The 23,778-nt window shown below is 46.3% G+C and overlaps 1 protein-coding gene across 2 annotated transcripts; it reads right to left on the bottom strand.

Moving 5' to 3' along the window:
• Positions 1-1,350: 1,350 nt before the first annotated feature.
• On the bottom strand, positions 1,351-14,922 carry LOC110508028 (serpin peptidase inhibitor, clade I (neuroserpin), member 1). 2 transcript variants are annotated; one of them, XM_036965220.1, is made up of 8 exons: positions 14,638-14,922; positions 12,907-13,137; positions 11,024-11,218; positions 9,976-10,180; positions 9,662-9,759; positions 4,273-4,359; positions 2,655-2,744; positions 1,351-2,189 (listed from the first exon to the last, which is right to left on the bottom strand). In XM_036965220.1, the coding sequence occupies exons 1-8, from the start codon at positions 14,888-14,890 to the stop codon at positions 2,113-2,115; spliced, it is 1,236 nt and encodes a 411-aa protein (XP_036821115.1). In that variant the 5' UTR covers positions 14,891-14,922; the 3' UTR covers positions 1,351-2,112. The 2 variants fall into 2 exon arrangements, with proteins under 2 accessions (XP_036821115.1, XP_036821114.1); XM_036965219.1 differs by lacking the exons at positions 1,351-2,189; positions 2,655-2,744 and adding an exon at positions 2,779-2,912 and having other exon boundaries at positions 14,638-14,907.
• Positions 14,923-23,778: the final 8,856 nt, after the last annotated feature.

Below are 23,778 nucleotides of genomic sequence, written 5' to 3'. Positions count from 1 at the left end.
TACTAGTCCTGTATTACTAGTCCTGTATTAACAGACCTTTACTAGTCCTGTATTAACAGACCTTTACTAGTCCTGTATTAACACACCTTTACTAGTCCTGTATTAACACACCTTTACTAGTCCTGTATTACTAGTCCTGTATTACTAGTCCTGTATTAACAGACCTTTACTAGTCCTGTATTACTAGTCCTGTATTAACAGGCCTTTACTAGTCCTGTATTAACAGGCCTTTACTAGTCCTGTATTACTAGTCCTGTATTAATAGTCCTGTATTAACAGACCTTTACTAGTCCTGTATTAACAGACCTTTACTAGTCCGGTATTAGTAGTCCTGTATTAACAGACCTTTACTAGTCCTGTATTACTAGTCCTGTATTAACAGGCCTTTACTAGTCCTGTATTACTAGTCCTGTATTACTAGTCCTGTATTAACAGACCTTTACTAGTCCTGTATTACTAGTCCTGTATTAACAGACCTTTACTAGTCCTGTATTACTAGTCCTGTATTACTAGTCCTGTATTAACAGACCTTTACTAGTCCTGTATTAACAGACCTTTACTAGTCCGGTATTAGTAGTCCTGTATTAACAGGCCTTTACTAGTCCTGTATTACTAGTCCTGTATTAATAGTCCTGTATTAACAGACCTTTACTAGTCCTGTATTAACAGACCTTTACTAGTCCGGTATTAGTAGTCCTGTATTAACAGACCTTTACTAGTCCTGTATTACTAGTCCTGTATTACTAGTCCTGTATTACTAGTCCTGTATTAACAGACCTTTACTAGTCCTGTATTACTAGTCCTGTATTAACAGGCCTTTACTAGTCCTGTATTACTAGTCCTGTATTAATAGTCCTGTATTAGGAGTACTACATTGTTCTGTAATGATATGGTTATTCTGCCTTCAGCTCTCTTTCCATCATCTGCAATGAGGGGGAGGAGAAGAGGTTAGCCTCTGAGATGCAGCCTCATTCCCTAGTCTTGTCTGTCCTCCAGTGTGCCCTTGACTACTTCTGTGATCAGATCTCTCTCTCTCTCCATGCCAAATGATGGCTCTATCTTGGCCAAAAATAACATTGCTCAGATTTGGCCTAGGCCGACTCTGTTCTTGCTACTGTGGTATTTCAATGAGGTATAGTGATGTATCCAGAGGGCTTGTCAAGGTCATTTACAGTCTTATCTTGACTGTTATATGTCCATTTACCTCAGAAGATCATTAGAAATGATGTAACTACTATTACTAATACTGTTGTACAGCGTTACTACACTGGTATAACAGGTACTTAATGTAAAGTAGTTTTACCAAATACAATTCAATGCAATTACATACAAAAAGACATCAGACAATTGTAACTGGAACACGTTGATATTTATTTCCGTAAAAGAGTGAATATAGCTGGTCTCCAAATCCACCTGCACGCCTCTTCACAAGACCACACTATTTTAAACTGTCTTCAAAAGCCTGCACTAAATCAACAACTCATAAGGCATGTTAGTTCATCAGTATTTTAGCCGGGTACTTCTAGCGTGGGGGGGGGGGGGGGGGGGGGGGACTAAAATAGAATTACTAAGATTCTGTGTTTACATACGTATATATATATATTTAATCTGCACAAGTTTTTTTTTTTTTTTTTTTTGCAATAAATATCTAGTCTTATATATAACACGGTAGTAAATGTACAGGAATATAATGGCGTTGATTTGGGAGACACCTGAAACGACAGAGCATGTGTGTGTGTGAGGCTAGTGAAATTAAAGGGGCAGTGCACAGATGTCTAATGGCTGTCTACTGATCCAATAGACCATAGAAACCATTTAACTTTTCTTTATATATATTTACATCTCTCTCTCCCTCTCTCTTACCAAGTGGTTAAAGCTTACAGTATCAAAACACAGTCACATTATTTGTATATATCAATATATATCAAATAGAATATAGAATATAGAATAGGAATCATGTACATTCTCGATAAGAGTATAAAAACACAGCCGACGATGGGGAGAGGAAAGGTTGCGTTTATGGCGTCGTTTTGCCTGGATCTGATTGGCTTTGAGCATATGACCTCATAGCAGGATAGCAGCACACTGGAATCCCATTGGTCGTCGTCATAGTTACATGGAGTCATTGTCGAAGTCGGTAGGCTCAATGACCTCTGGTGTCATAACCCTTCCCATGAACAGGATAGAACCTGGAGGGGAGGAGAGAAAGAAACCGTCAGAGAAGACACTAGGGTCAGGCACATAGAGGAGGAGAGAAAGAAACCGTCAGAGAAGACACTAGGATCAGGCACATAGAGGAGGAGAGAAAGAAACCGTCAGAGAAGACACTAGGGTCAGACACATAGAGGAGGAGAGAAAGAAACCGTCAGAGAAGACACTAGGGTCAGACACATAGAGGAGGAGAGAAAGAAACCGTCAGAGAAGACACTAGGGTCAGGCACATAGAGGAGGAGAGAAAGAAACTGTCAGAGAAGACACTAGGGTCAGACACATAGAGGAGGAGAGAAAGAAACCGTCAGAGAAGACACTAGGGTCAGACACATAGAGGAGGAGAGAAAGAAACTGTCAGAGAAGACACTAGGGTCAGGCAAATATGTTATGTAATCAGACAGAGACAAACAGAGGGACGGACAGACGGACAGTGTAACACACACCTGTCCTGCGGTTTCTGATGATGAAGAAGAAGGGATGATCAGCCATGACCTGAGGGTACAGAACCAGAGTCCTGGTGAGGGCTATCATTCCTACAGGACACAGAGAGGGAGAGAGAGAGAACATTCATGACCTGAGGGTACAGAACCAGAGTCCTGGTGAGGGCTATCATTCCTACAGAACACAGAGAGGGAGAGAGAGAGAGAAAACATTCATGACCTGAGGGTACAGAACCAGAGTCCTGGTGAGGGCTATCATTCCTACAGGACACAGAGAGGGAGAGAGAGAGAACATTCAACACACTGGAAGAATCTCAGTTGCATCCTCCTCTCTCCTCGCCTCCTTCTCAAAACCCATTAGATGAGAAAGCCAGAGGTCCTGCCCCTCTGACCTTCTCCTCCAATGGGTTTTGAGAAGGAGGAGATGATGAGTATGCAACTGAGATTCTCCCAGTGACATTTAAATCTACTGACACCGAACAGTAAGCAGGAGGGGGCACTGTTTGCATACCATCCATATGGAACGCAACACAGTACTGCATTGCGAAGACAACACATTACTGCATTGGGAAGACGACACAGTACTGCATTGGGAAGACGACACAGTACTGCATTGGGAAGACGACACAGTACTGCAGTGGGAATACGACACAGTACTGCAGTGGGAAGACAACACAGTACTGCATTGGGAAGACAACACATTACTGCATTGAGACAACACAGGAGATTGACAAGAACAATAGAAAAGAGACTGGGATAGAAAGAGAGAGATAGAGAGAGAGATAAAGAATGGGGACTAATAGGTAGAGAGAGGGATAAAGAAAGAGAGAGAAAGAGATTGATAGAGAGATAAAGAGAGGGTTAGAGAGAGAGAGCGCGCGAGAGAGAAATAGAGACTGGGGACTAATAGGTGGAGAGAGGGATAGAGATAGAGAGAGAGAAAGAGATTGATAAAGAGATAAAGAGAGAGAGAGAGAGGGTTAGAGAGAGAGAAATAGAGACTGGGGACTAATAGGTGGAGAGAGGGATAGAGATAGTGAGAGGGAGACTGGGGACTAATATGTGGATAGAGGGATAAAGAAAGAGAGAGAAAGAAAGAGATTGATAGAGAGAGAAGGATAGAGACGGGACTAATCGGTGGAGAGAAAAATAGAGAGAGAGACTGGGGACTAATATGCGGAGAGGGGGATAAAGAAAGAGAGAGAAATAGAGAGAATGATAGAGACGGGACTAATCGGTGGAGAGAAAGATAGAGATAGAGAGATAGTGAGAGGGATAGAGAGAGAGAGAGGAATAGAGAGAGAGAGAAATAGAGAGAAGGATAGAGACGGGACTAATCGGTGGAGAGAGGGATAGAGATAGAGAGATAGTGAGAGGGATAGAGACAGGACTAATCGGTGGAGAGAAAGATAGAGATATAACAGGTGGATACAGAGAAGAAAACATTTAACAGCAAAAGAGAGAGAGAGATGCAGAGAATGAAATAATACTGTCAAAGCGAAGGTCAAACTGAGAAGAAAAAAAGAGACGAAGAGAGAGCAGAAAGACGGTAGATAGTAAGGGTAGACCCTGCAAACAGAATGTCATTTCAGGAATGATGATGATGCAACTATAAGGTCACCTGATCCTGCAGCTCCCTCCGCCCCCTCCTCGGTCACCTCCAGGTAGGCTTTCTGCACCGCCTTTCCAATGAACAGGTCCTTACCATCTGGACCACACACACACACACACACACACACACACACACACACACACACACACACACACACACACACACACACACGGTAAAGTATAAACACAAAGAGGAGACTCATTTCACACTCTGACATGTGAAGTGTTTCTACCACTCTAACGGAGACGGTTAAAGATCTCTCCCTGTCTATTTTTACCCTCTGACGGGCGGTGCTGTTCTGTCAATCTGACGGACCCACTCAGATCCCGGTACTTTGGTAGATATTCAGACCGACCCACTCAGATCCCGGTACTTTGGTAGATATTCAGACCGACCCACTCAGATCCCGGTACTTTGGTAGATATTCAGACCGACCCACTCAGATCCCGGTACTTTGGTAGATATTCAGACCGACCCACTCAGATCCCGGTACTTTGGTAGATATTCAGACCGACCCACTCAGATCCCGGTACTTTGGTAGATATTCAGACCGACCCACTCAGATCCCGGTACTTTGGTAGATATTCAGACCGACCCACTCAGATCCCGGTACTTTGGTAGATATTCAGACCGACCCACTCAGATCCCGGTACTTTGGTAGATATTCAGACCGACCCACTCAGATCCCGGTACTTTGGTAGATATTCAGACCGACCCACTCAGATCCCGGTACTTTGGTAGATATTCAGACCGACCCACTCAGATCCCGGTACTTTGGTAGATATTCAGACCGACCCACTCAGATCCCGGTACTTTGGTAGATATTCAGACCGACCCACTCAGATCCCGGTACTTTGGTAGATATTCAGACCGACCCACTCAGATCCCGGTACTTTGGTAGATATTCAGACCGACCCACTCAGATCCCGGTACTTTGGTAGAGATATTCAGACCGACCCACTCAGATCCCGGTACCTTGGTAGATATTCAGACCGACCTACTCAGATCCCGGTACTTTGGTAGATATTCAGACCGACCTACTCAGATCCCGGTACTTTGGTAGATATTCAGACCGACCCACTCAGATCCCGGTACTTTGGTAGAGATATTCAGACCGACCCACTCAGATCCCGGTACTTTGGTAGATATTCAGACCGACCCACTCAGATCCCGGTACTTTGGTAGATATTCAGACCGACCCACTCAGATCCCGGTACTTTGGTAGATATTCAGACCGACCCACTCAGATCCCGGTACTTTGGTAGATATTCAGACCGACCCACTCAGATCCCGGTACTTTGGTAGATATTCAGACCGACCCACTCAGATCCCGGTACTTTGGTAGATATTCAGACCGACCCACTCAGATCCCGGTACTTTGGTAGATATTCAGACCGACCCACTCAGATCCCGGTACTTTGGTAGATATTCAGACCGACCCACTCAGATCCCGGTACTTTGGTAGATATTCAGACCGACCCACTCAGATCCCGGTACTTTGGTAGATATTCAGACCGACCCACTCAGATCCCGGTACTTTGGTAGATATTCAGACCGACCCACTCAGATCCCGGTACTTTGGTAGAGATATTCAGACCGACCCACTCAGATCCCGGTACCTTGGTAGATATTCAGACCGACCTACTCAGATCCCGGTACTTTGGTAGATATTCAGACCGACCTACTCAGATCCCGGTACTTTGGTAGATATTCAGACCGACCCACTCAGATCCCGGTACTTTGGTAGAGATATTCAGACCGACCCACTCAGATCCCGGTACTTTGGTAGAGATATTCAGACCGACCCACTCAGATCCCGGTACTTTGGTAGAGATATTCAGACCGACCCACTCAGATCCCGGTACCTTGGTAGAGATATTCAGACCGACCCACTCAGATCCCGGTACCTTGGTAGAGATATTCAGACCGACCCACTCAGATCCCGGTACCTTGGTAGAGATATTCAGACCGACCCACTCAGATCCCGGTACCTTGGTAGAGATATTCAGACCGACCCACTCAGATCCCGGTACCTTGGTAGAGATATTCAGACCGACCCACTCAGATCCCGGTACCTTGGTAGAGATATTCAGACCGACCCACTCAGATCCCGGTACCTTGGTAGAGATATTCAGACCGACCCACTCAGATCCCGGTACCTTGGTAGAGATATTCAGACCGACCCACTCAGATCCCGGTACTTTGGTAGATATTCAGACCGACCCACTCAGATCCCGGTACTTTGGTAGATATTCAGACCGACCCACTCAGATCCCGGTACTTTGGTAGATATTCAGACCGACCCACTCAGATCCCGGTACTTTGGTAGATATTCAGACCGACCCACTCAGATCCCGGTACTTTGGTAGATATTCAGACCGACCCACTCAGATCCCGGTACTTTGGTAGAGATATTCAGACCGACCCACTCAGATCCCGGTACCTTGGTAGATATTCAGACCGACCTACTCAGATCCCGGTACTTTGGTAGATATTCAGACCGACCTACTCAGATCCCGGTACTTTGGTAGATATTCAGACCGACCCACTCAGATCCCGGTACTTTGGTAGAGATATTCAGACCGACCCACTCAGATCCCGGTACTTTGGTAGAGATATTCAGACCGACCCACTCAGATCCCGGTACTTTGGTAGAGATATTCAGACCGACCCACTCAGATCCCGGTACCTTGGTAGAGATATTCAGACCGACCCACTCAGATCCCGGTACCTTGGTAGAGATATTCAGACCGACCCACTCAGATCCCGGTACCTTGGTAGAGATATTCAGACCGACCCACTCAGATCCCGGTACCTTGGTAGAGATATTCAGACCGACCCACTCAGATCCCGGTACCTTGGTAGAGATATTCAGACCGACCCACTCAGATCCCGGTACCTTGGTAGAGATATTCAGACCGACCCACTCAGATCCCGGTACCTTGGTAGAGATATTCAGACCGACCCACTCAGATCCCGGTACCTTGGTAGAGATATTCAGACCGACCCACTCAGATCCCGGTACCTTGGTAGAGATATTCAGACCGACCCACTCAGATCCCGGTACCTTGGTAGAGATATTCAGACCAACCCACTCAGCTCAAGGTACCTTGGTAGAGATATTCAGACCAACCCACTCAGCTCAAGGTACCTTGGTAGAGATATTCAGACCGAACCACTCAGATCCCGGTACCTTGGTAGAGATATTCAGACCGACCCACTCAGCTCAAGGTACCTTGGTAGAGATATTCAGACCGACCCACTCAGATCCCGGTACCTTGGTAGAGATATTCAGACCGACCGATGGTCGTTGCTAAGTGATAGTGTACTGTCTCCTCCATGGTCGTTGCTAAGTGATAGTCTACTGTCTCCTCCATGGTCGTTGCTAAGTGATAGTGTACTGTCTCCTCCATGGTCGTTGCTAAGTGATAGTCTACTTTCTCCTCCATGGTCGTTGCAAAGTGATAGTCTACTGTCTCCTCCATGGTCGTTGCTAAGTGATAGTGTACTGTCTCCTCCATGGTCGTTGCTAAGTGATAGTCTACTTTCTCCTCCATGGTCGTTGCTAAGTGATAGTCTACTGTCTCCTCCATGGTCGTTGCTAAGTGATAGTGTACTGTCTCCTCCATGGTCGTTGCTAAGTGATAGTGTCGGCTTCGGCGTTGTGCTGTTGATTTCTGATCATTTTTTAAACCTATGAAGATGTCCAGTGAAAGCAGATATGTGTTGACGTCACAACACAGTAAAGGCCTGGATACACATTATCCCCAATGCTAATCAATACAAAAGGTCTGTTAAATTGGCGGCTCTGTTTGCAGCTGGTCCTGTCACAGGGAACAAAACTCTGATGTTTTGTTACATCAGCGACATTTAGAGAATAAAGGCACCAACATGGTGTGGTTCTAAAATCTGAAGGCTTTTAATATAGGTCTCTGTGTCAGAGGGATGTCTGCTATTCTCCCTGGTTATAACTGGTTAGCTCTCTGTTGATAGGAAGTGATGTCAGAGCTATCTGTTGGATTGGAATAGTTTGTACAGGTTCTCTGTTGATAGGAAGTGATGTCAGAGCTATCTGTTGGTTTGGAATAGTTTGTACTGGTTCTCTGTTGATAGGAAGTGATGTCAGAGCTATCTGTTGGATTGGAATAGTTTGTACTGGTTCTCTGTTGATAGGAAGTGATGTCAGAGCTATCTGTTGGATTGGAATAGTTTGTACTGGTTCTCTGTTGATAGGAAGTGATGTCAGAGCTATCTGTTGGTTTGGAATAGTTTGTACTGGTTCTCTGTTGATAGGAAGTGATGTCAGAGCTGTTTGTTGGTTTGGAATAGTTTGTACTGGTTCTCTGTTGATAGGAAGTGATGTCAGAGCTGTTTGTTGGTTTGGAATAGTTTGTACTGGTTCTCTCTTGATAGGAAGTGATGTCAGAGCTATCTGTTGGTTTGGAATAGTTTGTACTGGTTCTCTGTTGATAGGAAGTGATGTCAGAGCTATCTGTTGGATTGGAATAGTTTGTACAGGTTCTCTGTTGATAAGAAGTGATGTCAGAGCTATCTGTTGGATTGGAATAGTTTGTACAGGTTCTCTGTTGATAAGAAGTGATGTCAGAGCTATCTGTTGGTTTGGAATAGTTTGTACTGGTTCTCTGTTGATAGGAAGTGATGTCAGAGCTATCTGTTGGTTTGGAATAGTTTGTACTGGTTCTCTGTTGATAGGAAGTGATGTCAGAGCTATCTGTTGGTTTGGAATAGTTTGTACTGGTTCTCTGTTGATAGGAAGTGATGTCAGAGCTATCTGTTGGTTTGGAATAGTTTGTACAGGTTCTCTGTTGATAGGAAGTGATGTCAGAGCTATCTGTTGGTTTGGAATAGTTTGTACTGGTTCTCTGTTGATAGGAAGTGATGTCAGAGCTATCTGTTGGATTGGAATAGTTTGTACAGGTTCTCTGTTGATAAGAAGTGATGTCAGAGCTATCTGTTGGATTGGAATAGTTTGTACAGGTTCTCTGTTGATAAGAAGTGATGTCAGAGCGCATCCCTAAAAGTACAGGGTCCAAGGTTACAAGGATGACACATGGATCATTCACGTGAACATGTAAACACAGAGTATTAGCCTGGAATCTTTCTCCAGGAAGTTGGTCAGTTTCTCTGATGCTGTTTGATGTTACGTCATATTGTATAATTACATTAGAATGATGAAACCTACCGCTGCTTGTTCCTCAGACTTTTCCCCACAACCACTTCAATTAAATACCAATAATAACATCTCATCTGTCATGGGAGAGGTCTGTTTGTTTGTATGTGTGTGTGTGTGTGTGTCTGCGTCTGTCAGTGTGTGTGTGTGTGTGTGTCTGTGTGTGTGTGTGTGTGTCATGGGCAAGGCTTTTACTCGCCATCTCACCTGTCATGGCAGAGAGGTCAGCGTCTTTACTGAAGATGTTCTTGATGCCCAGATCCTGCAGAGCCTCCTTCAGGTCTACCTTCTGCTCAACCTTAAACCTGACAACACACACACACACACACACACACACACACACACACACACACACACACACACGCACACACACACACACACACACACACACACACACACACACACACACACACACACACACACACACACAACGGAACAAGTGTGTGTGAGCCAGTGTGTGTCTCACATCCAACCTGACAACAGATAAACAGAGATGTGCGTGTGTGTGTTTTGTCCTCTACCTGGGCAGGTAGACCTCCACCTTCTGCCTCTTGACGTTGTTGGCCCACTCCTCCAAGAGAGGGGCTCTGATGATTGGCTCCAGGACTGCCAGGGGGACTTCCTGTCTGGGTAACACCACCAGCATGCTCATGTCCTCTCCTTCATAGGGCATCTCCAACACCTGGTACACACCACCTGCCTCGGATGAACCATCACTGAACTCACCTGACACACACACAGACACAGACAGACACACACACATACAGACAGATACACACAAACATGTAGGAAATTTCAGAGACATATTTATTTTCTGTTTAAAATAAGGACAATATCAGAGGTTGTGGTTGTGATAAAGAGAAGAGAGACTAGATAAGAATAGCACATTTCATTTTTTGTGCAAAAGGGTTTGTATGTGTGTGTGTTTGTGAGAGTGTGTGAGTGTAAGTGAGTGTGTAAGTGTGTGAGTGTAAGTGAGTGTGTGTGAGTGTGTGTTTGTGAGAGTCAGTGAGTACTAGCTCAGCTCTTTCAGTAAAACTCTGAAATTAGGCCGTCTGGTTGGAGGGAGTAGCAGCATGACATGGGGTCGGTCTTCAGAGTTTAAAGTTTGAGAGTGTGTGTGTGAGTGTGTGACAGTGTGTGTGTGTGTGAGAGTGTGTCTGTGTTTATGTAAGTGTGTGTGTGTGTGTGTGTGTGTGTGTTTGTGAGAGTGTGTGTGTGTGTGTGTGAGAGTGTGTGTGTGTGTGTGTGTGTGAGAGAGAGTGTGTCTGTGTTTATGTAAGTGTGTGTGTGTGTGTTTGTGAGAGTGTGTGTGTGTTAATGAGAGTGTGTGTGTGTTAATGAGAGTGTGTGTGTGTGTTTGTGAGAGTGTGTGTGAGTGTGTGAGAGTGTGTGTGTGTGAGAGAGTGTGTCTGTGGTTATGTAAGTGTGTGTGTGTGTGTTTGTGAGAGTGTGTGTGTGTTTGTGAGAGTGTGTGTGTGTTTGTTTGTGTGATAGATTTATATACAGGTGTCTTCTGGCAGACCTGTTTCTATTCCTACTGGTACATGAGAGTTCACACACACACACCATAGTAGAAGTCTCCCTGCTGGTACATCATGTGTGTCTGGGCCTCGCTCCCGTCGTCTTTGCTGAAGGAGAAGGTTCTGGTGTTTTCTGGTCTGAACTGGTTCTTCCAGCTGCCCCGGAAGTACACAGCGTTGACCAGGGTCAGCTGGGTCACACTGCTGAAGTCATCAGCTGACAACAGGTCACGGATCTTACCTGGAGACACACACACACACACACACACACACACACACACACACACACACACACACACACACACACACACACACACACCCACCCGCGGGGTAACTTATATACAATGACTTTGGAAAGTGTTCAGACCCCTTTTTCCACGTTACAGCCTTATTCTAAAATTGATTACATTGTTTTTCCCCCTCGATCTACACACAATAACCCATAATGACATCACAATACCCCATAATGACATCACAATACCCCATAATGACATTACTATACCCAATAATGACATCACAATACCCCATAATGACATCACAATACCCCATAATGACATCACAATACCCTATAATGACAAAGCACAACAGGTATTTAGAAATTTGTGCTAATTTACTGAAAATAAAAAACAGAAATGTCACATTTACATAAGTATTCAGACCCTTTACTCAATACTCTGTTGAAGCATCTTTGGCAGCGATTACAGCCTCGAGTCTTCTTGGGTATGACTCTACAAGCTTGGCACGCCTGTATTTGGGGAGTTTCTCCCATTCTTCTCTGCAGATCCTCTCAAGCTCTGTCAGGTTGGATGGGGAGTGTTGCTGCACAGCTATTTTCAGGTCTCTCTAGAGATGTTCGATCAGGTTCAAGTCCGGGCTCTGGCTGGGCCACTCAAGGACATTCAGAGACTTGTCCCGAAGCCACTCCTGTGTTGTTCTGGCTGTGTGCTTAGAATCGTTGTCCTGTTGGAAGGTGAACCTTCACCCCAGTCTGAGATCATGAGCGGTCTTGAACAGGTTTTCCTCAAGGATCTCTCAGTACTTTGCTCCGTTCATTTTTTACTTGATCCTGACTAGTCTCCCAGTCCCTGCCGCTGAAAAACATCCCCACAGCATGATGCTGCCACCACCAAGCTTCACCGTAGGGATGGTGCAAGGTTTCCTCCAGGCATGATACTAGGCATTCAGGCCAAAGAGTTCATTCTTGGATTCATCAGACCAGGGAATATTGTTTCTCATGGTCTGAGAGTCTTTAGGTGTCTTTTGGCAAACTCCAAGCGGGCGATCATGAGCCTTTTACACAATTGATTTTGATTCCACACAAACCACACGCATTGATTCCACACAAACCACACGCATTGATTACACACAAACCACACGCATTGATTCCAAACAAACCACACGCATTGATTACACACAAACCACACGCATTGATTACACACAAACCACACGCATTGATTCCAAACAAACCACACGCATTGATTCCACACAAACCACACGCATTGATTCCAAACAAACCACACGCATTGATTACACACAAACCACACGCATTGATTCCACACAAACCACACGCATTGATTACACACAAACCACACGCATTGATTACACACAAACCACACGCATTGATTACACACAAACCACACGCATTGATTACACACAAACCACACGCATTGATTCCAAACAAACCACACGCATTGATTACACACAAACCACACGCATTGATTACACACAAACCACACGCATTGATTCCAAACAAACCACACGCATTGATTACACACAAACCACACGCATTGATTCCACACAAACCACACGCATTGATTACACACAAACCACACGCATTGATTACACACAAACCACACGCATTGATTACACACAAACCACACGCATTGATTACATACAAACCACACGCATTGATTACACACACAGACTCACTCTCAGTGTGGTTCTCCACCCAGCCATTGATCTGCTCTGCCACGGCGGCTGATTCGCTGAAGTCCACCGTCTCCACCTCCGCCCGGAAGTACTTCCTCATCAGCCGCAGGAACTCCGGGTTAAAGGTCACTCCACTCTGCAGGAAGAGGGAGTTGGCCAATCGGATGATGTAGTGGGCGTCGTCTTCAGACAGAGCCCCTGTCAGGTTCTGGAGCAGAGAGAACTCCTCATCTGGGAGACGGACAGAGACACACAACCTTGTAGGTAGGTGGCTGTGTGTGTGTGTGTTCTGAGGTGTGTAAACCTGTAGGTAGGTAGGTAGGTAGGTAGGTGTGTCTGTGTGTGTGTGTGTGTGTGTGTGTGTGTGTGTGTGTGTGTGTGTGTGTGTGTGTGTGTGTGTGTGTGTGTATTAGAGGTCGACCGATTAATCGGAATGGCCGATTAATTAGGGCTGAGTTCAAGTTTTCATAACAATCGGAAATCGGTATTTTTGGGCGCCGATTTGACTTTTTTTTTGTTTTTACACCTTTATTTAATCTTTATTTAACTTGGCAAGTCAGTAAAGAACACATTCTTATTTTCAATTAAGGCCTAGGAATGGTGGGTTAACTGCCTCGTTCTGGGGCAGAACGACAGCTCGGGGGATCCAATCTTGCAACCATACAGTTAACTAGTTCAATAAAGACCTGCCTCTTGTTGCGCAAATACAGTAAGCCAAATCAATCAATCATAATCACTAGTTAACTGCACATGGTTGATGATATTACTAGATATTATCTAGCTTGTCCTGCGTTGCATATAATCTGACTGAGCATACAAGTATCGAAGTATCTGACTGAGCGGTGGTAGGCAGAAGCAGGCGTGTAAACATGAATTCAAACAGCATATTCGGGCGTTTTGCCAGCAGCTCTTCGTTGTGTGTCAAGCATTGCGCTGTTTATGACTTCAAGCCTATCAACTCCAGAGGTAAGGTTGGTGTAACCGAGCTAGTTAGCGCGCGCTAATAGCGTTTCAAACGTTACTCGCTCTGAGCCTTGGAGTGGTTGTTCCCCTTGCTCTGTATGGGTAAAGCTGCTTCGAGGGTGGCTGTTGTCGATGTGTTCCTGGTTCGAGCCCAGGTAGGAGCGAGGAGAGGGACGGAAGCTATACTGTTACACTGGCAATACTAAAGTGCCTATAAGAGCATCTAATAGTCAAAGGTATATGAAATACAAATGGTATAGAAAGAAATAGTCCTATAATTCCTATAATAACTACAACCTAAAACTTCTTAACTGGGAATATTGAAGTCTCATGTTAAAAGGAACCACCAGCTTTCATATGTTCTCATGTTCTGAGCAAGGAACTTAAACGTTAGCTTTTTTACATGGCACATATTGCACTTTTACTTTCTTCTCCAACACTTTGTTTTTTCATTATTTAAACCAAATTGAACACATTTCATTATTTATTTGAGGCGAAATTTATTTTATTGATGTATTATCTTAAGTTAAAATAAGTCTTCATTCAGTATTGTTGTAATTGTCATTATTACAAATAAATAAAATAAAAAAATTGGCCGATTAATCGGTATCTGCTTTTTTGGTCCTCCAATCATTGGTATCGGCGTTGAAAAATCATAAATCGGTCGACCTCTAGTGTGTATACCTGTAGGTAGGTGGATGTGTGTGTGTTCTGCAGTGTGTATACCTGTAGGTAGTTGGCTGTGTGTGTGTTCTGCAGTGTGTATACCTGTAGGTAGGTGGCTGAAGCCAACAGCCTGGCGTATCTGTGTGAGGGAGGCCCCGCGGGCCCCCAGCTCCACCATGCCCAGGGCCACAGCCACACTCAGGGGGGAGAAGATGATGTTGTCGTCCCCCCCCCGCGCCTGCAGCAGGTGGTACAGTCTGACGGAGAACTCTGCCGTGGTGTCCTCCGGAATGTCAGCGGCATGGCAACCCTGGCCCGGCAACAGGAGGAGGGGCAGGAGGCTGAGAATCAACATGGGAAAGCTGAGAGCTAGCGAGAGTGAGAGACAAAGAGAAAGAGAGAGAGAGAAAGAAAGAGAGAAAGAGAGAGAGAGAGAGAGAGAGAGAGAGAGAGTGGGGGGGTTAGCGGGAGGAGAGAATGACAGAGACGGAACATGTTTCAATCCGGCATGCCAATAAAGCATATTAGTGTCTGAATATAGATAGAGGAAAACACACAGGGATAAAACAGGGAGAGAGATGGAATGGGAGGGAAAAAAGAGTAGACAGACTGCTAAACAGCCAGTTATCCTACTGTACGACTGTAATTACATTTATACTGATAAACAGCCAGTTATCCTACTGTACGACTAACTACATTTATACTGAGAAACAGCCAGTTATCCTACTGTACGACTGTAACTACATTTATACTGATAAACAGCCAGTTGACCTACTGTACGACTGTAATTACATTCATACTGATAAACAGCCAGTTATCCTACTGTACGACTGTAATTACATTTATACTGCTAAACATGCCAGTTATCCTACTGTACGACTGTAACTACATTTATACTGATAAACAGCCAGTTATCCTACTGTACGACTGTAATTACATTTATACTGAGAAACAGCCAGTTGTCCTACTGTACGACTGTAACTACATTTATACTGCTAAACAGCCAGTTATCCTACTGTACGACTGTAACTACATTTATACTGAGAAACAGCCAGTTATCCTACTGTACGACTGTAATTACATTCATACTGATAAACAGCCAGTTATCCTACTGTACGACTGTAACTACATTTATACTGAGAAACAGCCAGTTATCCTACTGTACGACTGTAATTACATTTATACTGATAAACAGCCAGTTATCCTACTGTACGACTGTAACTACATTTATACTGAGAAACAGCCAGTTATCCTACTGTACGACTGTAACTACATTTATACTGATAAACAGCCAGTTATCCTACTGTACGACTGTAACTACATTTATACTGATAAACAGCCAGTTATCCTACTGTACGACTGTAACTACATTTATACTGAAAAACAGCCAGTTATCCTACTGTACGACTGTAACTACATTTATACTGATAAACAACCAGTTATCCTACTGTACGACTGTAACTACATTCATACTGATAAACAGCCAGTTATCCTACTGTACGACTGTAACTACATTTATACTGATAAACAGCCAGTTATCCTACTGTACGACTATAACTACATTTATACTGCTAAACAGCCAGTTATCCTACTGTACGACTATAACTACATTTATACTGCTAAACAGCCAGTTATCCTACTGTACGACTGTAACTACATTTATACTGATAAACAGCCAGTTATCCTACTGTACGACTGTAACTACATTTATACTGAGAAACAGCCAGTTATCCTACTGTACGACTGTAACTACATTCATACTGATAAACAGCCAGTTATCCTACTGTACGACTGTAACTACATTTATACAGTACCAGACAATAAGAGGACAATAGGATTGTGATACCCATTTCTAATTAGGGAGTTGTTCAACAATGGAAGTGTTCATGTGAATTTTTTTTTTTTTTTTTTTTTTTTTTTACCTTTATTTAACCAGGCAAGTCAGTTAAGAACAAATTCTTATTTTCAATGACGGCCTGGGAACAGTGGGTTAACTGCCTGTTCAGGGGCAGAACGACAGATTTGTACCTTGTCAGCTCGGGGGTTTGAACTCACAACCTTCCGGTTACTAGTCCAACGCTCTAACCACTAGGCTACCCTGCCGCCTACCTGCAAAAAAAGCAGAGAACCATTCACACAGCCCCAATACATGTATTTTGTTTATAGGGTATAAATGCAGTAATATTGACTAGGTCCTTTGGTTGGTTTTCAATTTCCCATGTTTTTTTTTTACCCCTACCCCTTTCAGATATACGCAAATGCAGGTACAGTATAAAAAGCAGGCATAGTAAAGGCGTGGTAAAATAGTGGGATTTTGGTCTGCCCTCTTTTCACTTGGACAAAAGGAACACCTACGTGAGAATGCTTTTCGGTAACTACTGCTCAGCGTTCAACACCATAGTGCCCTCTAAGCTCATTACTAAGCTAAGGACCCTGGGACTAAACACCTCCCTCTACAACTGGATCAACTGGATCCTTTCTGACAGTGAGGTTAGGCAACAACACAGCTGCCACGCTAATCCTCATCACAGGGGCCCCTCAGGGTTGCGTGCTCAGTCCCCTCCTGTATTCCCTGTTCACCCACGACTGCGTGGCCAAGCACAACTCCAACACCATCATTAAGTTTGCTGACAACACGACGGTGGTAGGCCTGATCATTGACGACGATGAGACAGCCTATAGGGAGGAGGTCAGAGACCTGGCAGTGTGGTGCCAGGAAAACAACAACTCCCTCAACGTGAGCAAGACCAAGCAGCTGATTGTGGACTACAGGAAAAGGATGGCTGAGTCTGCCCCCATTCACATCGACGGTGCTGTTGTGGAGCAGGTTGAGAGCTTCAAGTTCCTTGGTGTCCACATCCCCAACAAATTATAATGGTTCAAACACACCAAGACTGTCTTGAAGAGGGCACGACAACACCGCTTCCCCCTCAAGAGGCTGAAAAGATTTGGCATGGGTCCCCAGATCCTCAAAATGTTATACAGCTGCACCATTGAGAGCATCTTGACTGGCTGCAGTATGGCATCTGCTCGGCATCAGACCACAAGGCGCTACAGTCTGTAGTGCGTATGGCCCAGTTCATCACTGGAGCCAAGCTTCCTGCCATCCAGGACCTATTTACCAGGCGGTGTCAGATGAAGGCCCTACAAATTGTCAAAGGCTCCAGTCACCCAAGTCATAGACTGTTCTCTCTGCTACCATATGGAAAGCAGTACAGATGCACCAAATCTGGAACCAACAGGAACCTGAACAGCTTCTAACCCCAAGCCATAAGACTGCTAAATAGTTAGTTAAATAGTAACCAGATAGCTACCCATCTGAATTGACCCTGCTACGGTTTATTAAACTCAGCAAAAAAAGAAAGGTCCTCTCACTGTCAACTGCGTTCATTTTCAGCTAATTTAACATGTGTAAATATTTGTACCAACATAACAAGATTCAACAACTGAGACATAAACTGAACAAGTTCCATAGACATAAACCCGACGAGTTTGTGCCCATATGCGACATTGTTGCCGGGGATGTCTGGTGAGGACCTGCCTTACAACAGGCCTACAAGCCCCCAGTCCAGCCTCTCTCAGCCTATTGCGGACAGTCTGAGCACTGATGGAGGGATAACTCGGCAGTTGTTGTTGCCATCCTGTACCTGTCCAGCAGGTGTGATGTTTGGCTGTACCGATCCTGTGCAGGTGTTGTTACACGTGGTCTGCCACTGCGAGGACGATCAGCTGTCCGTCCTGTCTCCCTGTAGCGCTGTCTTAGGCGTCTCACAGTACAGACATTGCAATTTATTGCCCTGGCCACATCTGCAGTCCTCATGCCTCCTTGCAGCATGCCTAAGGCACATTCACACAGATGAGCAGGGACCCTGGCCACATCTGCAGTCCTCATGCCTCCTTGCAGCATGCCTAAGGCACATTCACACAGATGAGCAGGGACCCTGGCCACATCTGCAGTCCTCATGCCTCCTTGCAGCATGCCTAAGACACGTTCACACAGATGAACAGGGACCCTGGGCATCTTTCTTTTGGTGTTTTTCAGTCAGTAAAAATGCCTCTTTTAATGTCCTAAGTTTTCATAACTGTGACCTTAATTGCCTACCGTCTGTAAGCTGTTAGTGTCTTAACGACCGTTCCATGTGCATGTTCATCAGTTGTTTATGGTTCATTGAACAAGCATGGAAACAGTGTTTAAACCTTTTACACTGAAGATCTGTGAAGTTATTTGGATCTACTATTACTTTTATTATTACATGTTTTACTTTATAGTATTTCTCTATTTTCCTTCTGTCTGCACTGTTTTGGGATGGACCCGTGAGTATTTCACTGTTAGTCCACACCTGTTGTTGGTAGACCATGTGACACATAAAATGTGATGTGATGTTGATATGAGAAAAGAGGAGAGGAGGAGAGGGGGGAGAGGAGGAGAGGAGGAGAGGGGGAGAGGGGGAGAGGGAGGAGAGGAGGAAGAGGAGGAGAGGGAGGAGAGGGGGAGAGGGGGAGAGGGGGAGAGGGGGAGACGAGGAGAGGGGGAGAGGGGGAGAGGGGGAAGAGGAGGATAGGGGGAAGAGGAGGAGAGGGGGAGAGGAGGAGAGGGGGAGAGGAGGAGAGGGGGAGAGGGGGAGAGGAGGAGAGGGGGAGAGGAGGAGAGGGGGATAGGGGGAAGAGGAGGAGAGGGGGAGAGGAGGAGAGGGGGAGAGGGGGAGAGGGGGAAGAGGAGGATAGGGGGAAGAGGAGGAGAGGAGGAGAGGGGGAGAGGAAGAGAGGGGGAGAGGGGGAGAGGAGGAGAGGGGGAGAGGAGGAGAGGGGGAGAGGAGGAGAGGGGGATAGGGGGAAGAGGAGGAGAGGGGGAGAGGAGGAGAGGGGGAGAGGGGGAGAGGAGGAGAGGAGGAGAGGGATGAAACTGTCCTCCTCCAATGGGTTGTAACTACATTTGTGCTGTCGACTGTAGACAGAAGAAACTCTGTTTGGTGCCAATTTACTAAATGAGCTCATGCATATTTCATCTCCTGCTACATCAGATTTTTCTTCAAAATCTGCTTGCCTCAGTGCCATGAGAATGCCTGTGTGTGTGTGTGTGTGTGTGACTATGGACACTGCCTAACCCAACATAGAATATGTGGCATTTATTTTCTTTGCTCCATATCCCTCTCCCTCACTCCCTTCCGTCCTTTCCTCCAGTCCACTCTCCTCTCCCTCCCCGTCTACTTTCCTTTCCTCCAGTCCACACTCTCCTCTCCCTTCCTACCTACCTTCCTTTCCTCCAGTCCACACTCTCCTCTCTACCTACCTACCTCCCTCACTCACTCACTCACTCACTCACTCACTCACTCTCTACCTACCTTCCTCCCTCTCTACCTACCTTCCTCCCTCTCTACCTACCTTCCTCCCTCTCTACCAACCTACCTCCCTCTCTACCTACCTACCTCCCTCTCTACCTACCTACCTCCCTCCCTCTCTACCTACCTCTCTACCTCCCTCTCTCTCTACCTACCTCCCTCCCTCTCTACCTACCTACCTCCCTCCCTCTCTACCTACCTCCCTCTCTCTCTACCTACCTACCTCCCTCTCTACCTACCTACCTCCCTCTCTACCTACCTACCTCCCTCTCTACCTACCTCCCTCTCTACCTCCCTCCCTCTCTACCTACCTCCCTCCCTCTCTACCTACCTACCTCATGTTACACACAGTTCTTAAGGGGACTGGTGTGTTCTGGCTGCTCCTGCTGAACACACACGCAGTTCATGCAGTTTCATCCCTCTGCCTTTTACCGTTGCCTGGCAATGCTGTTTTCTGCACAAACAAAGAAAACAGGAGCATGCCGCTGCGTTTTTAACGTGATAGAGGGAATGAGAGAGAGGGACACATACAGAGGGGATGTCCCTCCCTGGTTCTCTGTTGTGTAATGCTGAGCTGCTGAATAGGTTCAGGTACCCTGCATGTTGTTTGTGTGTTTGGTGCTCCGTGTGTGTGTGTGTGTGTGTGCGTGTTACTATCAGATAGATGAGAGTCCCATGCTCCCACACTGGGCTAGAAGCTCCTGTGGGTGCTGGTGACTGGAGTGACATTGTACTTGAGACAACAATGATAGGACTGGATCAATACCGCAGCTCTGTCCTGGTACCCGCTACCCCACCCCAACCCACTCCGCCAACCCCCCTCTCCCTGACTGGCAGACAGGAGCCTACCCACTGGGCACAAACGTCAATTCAAAGTGTATTCCATGTTGGTTCAATGTAATTTGATTGAAATGACATGGAAACAATGTTGATTCAACCAGCGTGTGCCCAGTGAGTAGCCTAGCCTGCCACACAACATGTTCATTCTATCCCCTACAAAACACACAACTATCTTATCCATGCAGACTTCCCAAGTTCCGCTCTAGGAACTTACTTAAAACATGGAATGTGTTAATCATTCTAGAATCCTCTCCAGTGGAATGTGAGACACAGGGCTGTGACGGTAATTGAATAACGGTGTAACTGACAGTATTGGATGAAGGCCGTCATGAAAATGAATAACCGGCAAAACTGTTTAAATAGGCCTATATACATTTTTAGGATTTATTTTTATTAACCTTTTTTTCTAATGTCGATCAACTTGACCTAATAGCAGGGGCGTTTACTAATGATGATAAGCAATTGTTTTGCTAAGTAGTATGTCAATTCAAACTTTCTCCATCTCCTCCTCTTTCTCTTTCTGTCCTTTGATGCTGGAACTTGGCGCTAGATGCTGGAGCATCTAGATGCTGGAGCAGCTTGGCGCTAGCTGCTGGAGCAGCTAGATGCTAGATGCAGGAGCAGCTTGGTGCTAGATGCTGGAGCAGCTAGGTGCTAGATGCTGGAGCAGCTAGATGCTAGATGCTGGAGCATCTTGGTTCTAGATGCTGGAGCAGCTAGGTGCTAGATGCTGGAGCAGCTAGATGATGGAGCAGCCAGGCGCTAGATGCTGGAGCAGCTTGGTGCTAGATGATGGAGCAGCTTGGTGCTAGATGATGGAGCAGCTAGACGCTGGAGCAGCTGCCACTAGATGATGGAGCAGCTTGGTGCTAGATGCTGGAGCAGCTAGGCACTAGACACTGGAGCAGCTAGGCGCTAGATGATGGAGCAGCTTAGCGCTAGATGCTGGAGCAGCTAGATGCTGGAGCAGCTTGGTGCTAAATGATGGAGCAGCTAGGCTCTAGATGATGGAGCAGCTAGGCGCTATAGATGATGGAGAAGCTAGGCGCTAGATGCTGGAGCAGCTGTATGCTGGAGCAACTAGGCGCTGGAGCAGCTAGGCGCTAGATGATGGAGCAGCTTGGCGCGAGATGCTGGAGCAGCTAGATGCTGGAGCAGCTTGGCGCTAGAAAATGGAGCAGCTTGGCGCTAGATGATGGAGCAGCTAGGCGCTAGATGATGGAGCAGCTAGGCGCTAGACACTGGAGCAGCTTGGCGCTAGATGATGGAGCAGCTTGGCGCCAGATGATGGAGCAGCTAGGCGCTAGACACTGGAGCAGATAGGCGCTAAACACTGGAGCAGCTTGGTGCTAGATGATGGAGCAGCTTGGCGCTAGATGATGGAGCAGCTTGGTGCTAGACACTGGAGCAGCTAGGCGCTAGACACTGGAGCAGCTAGGCGCTAGATGATGGAGCAGCTTAGCGCTAGATGCTGGAGCAGCTAGATGCTGGAGCAGCTTGGTGCTAAATGATGGAGCAGCTAGGCTCTAGATGATGGAGCAGCTAGGCGCTATAGATGATGGAGAAGCTAGGCGCTAGATGCTGGAGCAGCTGTATGCTGGAGCAGCTGTATGCTGGAGCAACTAGGCGCTGGAGCAGCTAGGCGCTAGATGATGGAGCAGCTTGGCGCGAGATGCTGGAGCAGCTAGATGCTGGAGCAGCTTGGCGCTAGATAATGGAGCAGCTTGGCGCTAGATGATGGAGCAGCTTGGCGCTAGATGATGGAGCAGCTAGGCGCTAGATGATGGAGCAGCTAGGCGCTAGACACTGGAGCAGCTTGGCGCTAGATGATGGAGCAGCTTGGCGCCAGATGATGGAGCAGCTAGGCGCTAGACACTGGAGGAGATAGGCGCTAAACACTGGAGCAGCTTGGTGCTAGATGATGGAGCAGCTTGGCGCTAGACACTGGAGCAGCTAGGCGCTAGACACTGGAGCAGCTTGGCGCTAGATGATGGAGCAGCTTGGCACTAGATGATGGAGCAGCTAGGCACTAGATGATGGAGCAGCTAGGCACTAGATGATGGAGCAGCTAGGTGCTAGATGATGGAGCAGCTAGGTGCTAGATGATGGAGCAGTTAGGTGCTAGATGAAGGAGCAGCTAGGTGCTAGACACTGGAGCAGCTAGGCGCTAGATGATGGAGCAGCTTTGCGCAAGATGATGGAGCAGCTAGGCGCTAGATGATGGAGCAGCTAGGCGCTAGATGATGGAGCAGCTAGGCGCTAGATGATGGAGCAGCTAGGCGCTAGATGATGGAGCAGCTAGGCGCTAGATGATGGAGCAGCTAGGCGCAAGATGATGGAGCAGCTAGGCGCTAGACACTGGAGCAGCTAGGCGCTAGATGATGGAGCAGCTTGGCGCTAGATGATGGAGCAGCTAGGCGCTAGACACTGCAGCAGCTAGGCGCTAAACACTGGAGCAGCTTGGTGCTAGATGATGGAGCAGCTTGGCGCTAGATGATGGAGCAGCTTGGCGCTAGACACTGGAGCAGCTAGGCGCTAGATGATGGAGCAGCTTGGCACTAGATGATGGAGCAGCTAGGCGCTAGATGATGGAGCAGTTATGCGCTAGATGATGGAGCAGCTTGGCACTAGATGATGGAGCAGCTAGGTGCTAGATGATGGAGCAGTTAGGTGCTAGATGATGGAGCAGCTAGGTGCTAGACACTGGAGCAGCTAGGCGCTAGATGATGGAGCAGCTTGGCGCAAGATGATGGAGCAGCTAGGCGCTAGATGCGGGGTGTAGAGCACTACAGGCTATGACACTTCAGTAAAAAAATGGTTTGATGTGTGGACTTTTTTTTATACAAATGCACATTTTCATTGCTTTCTAGTAAATGCATACATTTTTTAAAAAGTTGGATGTGTCTGACTATTCATGAATTATTCAACAGCAGTCAAAGTTTGGATGTGTCTGACTATTAATTAATTATTCAACAGCAGTCAAAGTTTGGATGTGTCTGACTATTCATGAATTATTCAACAGCAGTCGAAAATGTTGTTGTAGCATGAGGCCTATATTGCACTA

Source organism: Oncorhynchus mykiss, chromosome 27 (assembly GCF_013265735.2).
Source record: "Oncorhynchus mykiss isolate Arlee chromosome 27, USDA_OmykA_1.1, whole genome shotgun sequence".
Taxonomy (NCBI): domain Eukaryota; kingdom Metazoa; phylum Chordata; class Actinopteri; order Salmoniformes; family Salmonidae; genus Oncorhynchus; species Oncorhynchus mykiss.
Note: the sequence above shows the minus strand (reverse complement) of the source record. Positions and strands in the feature narration are given on the sequence as shown.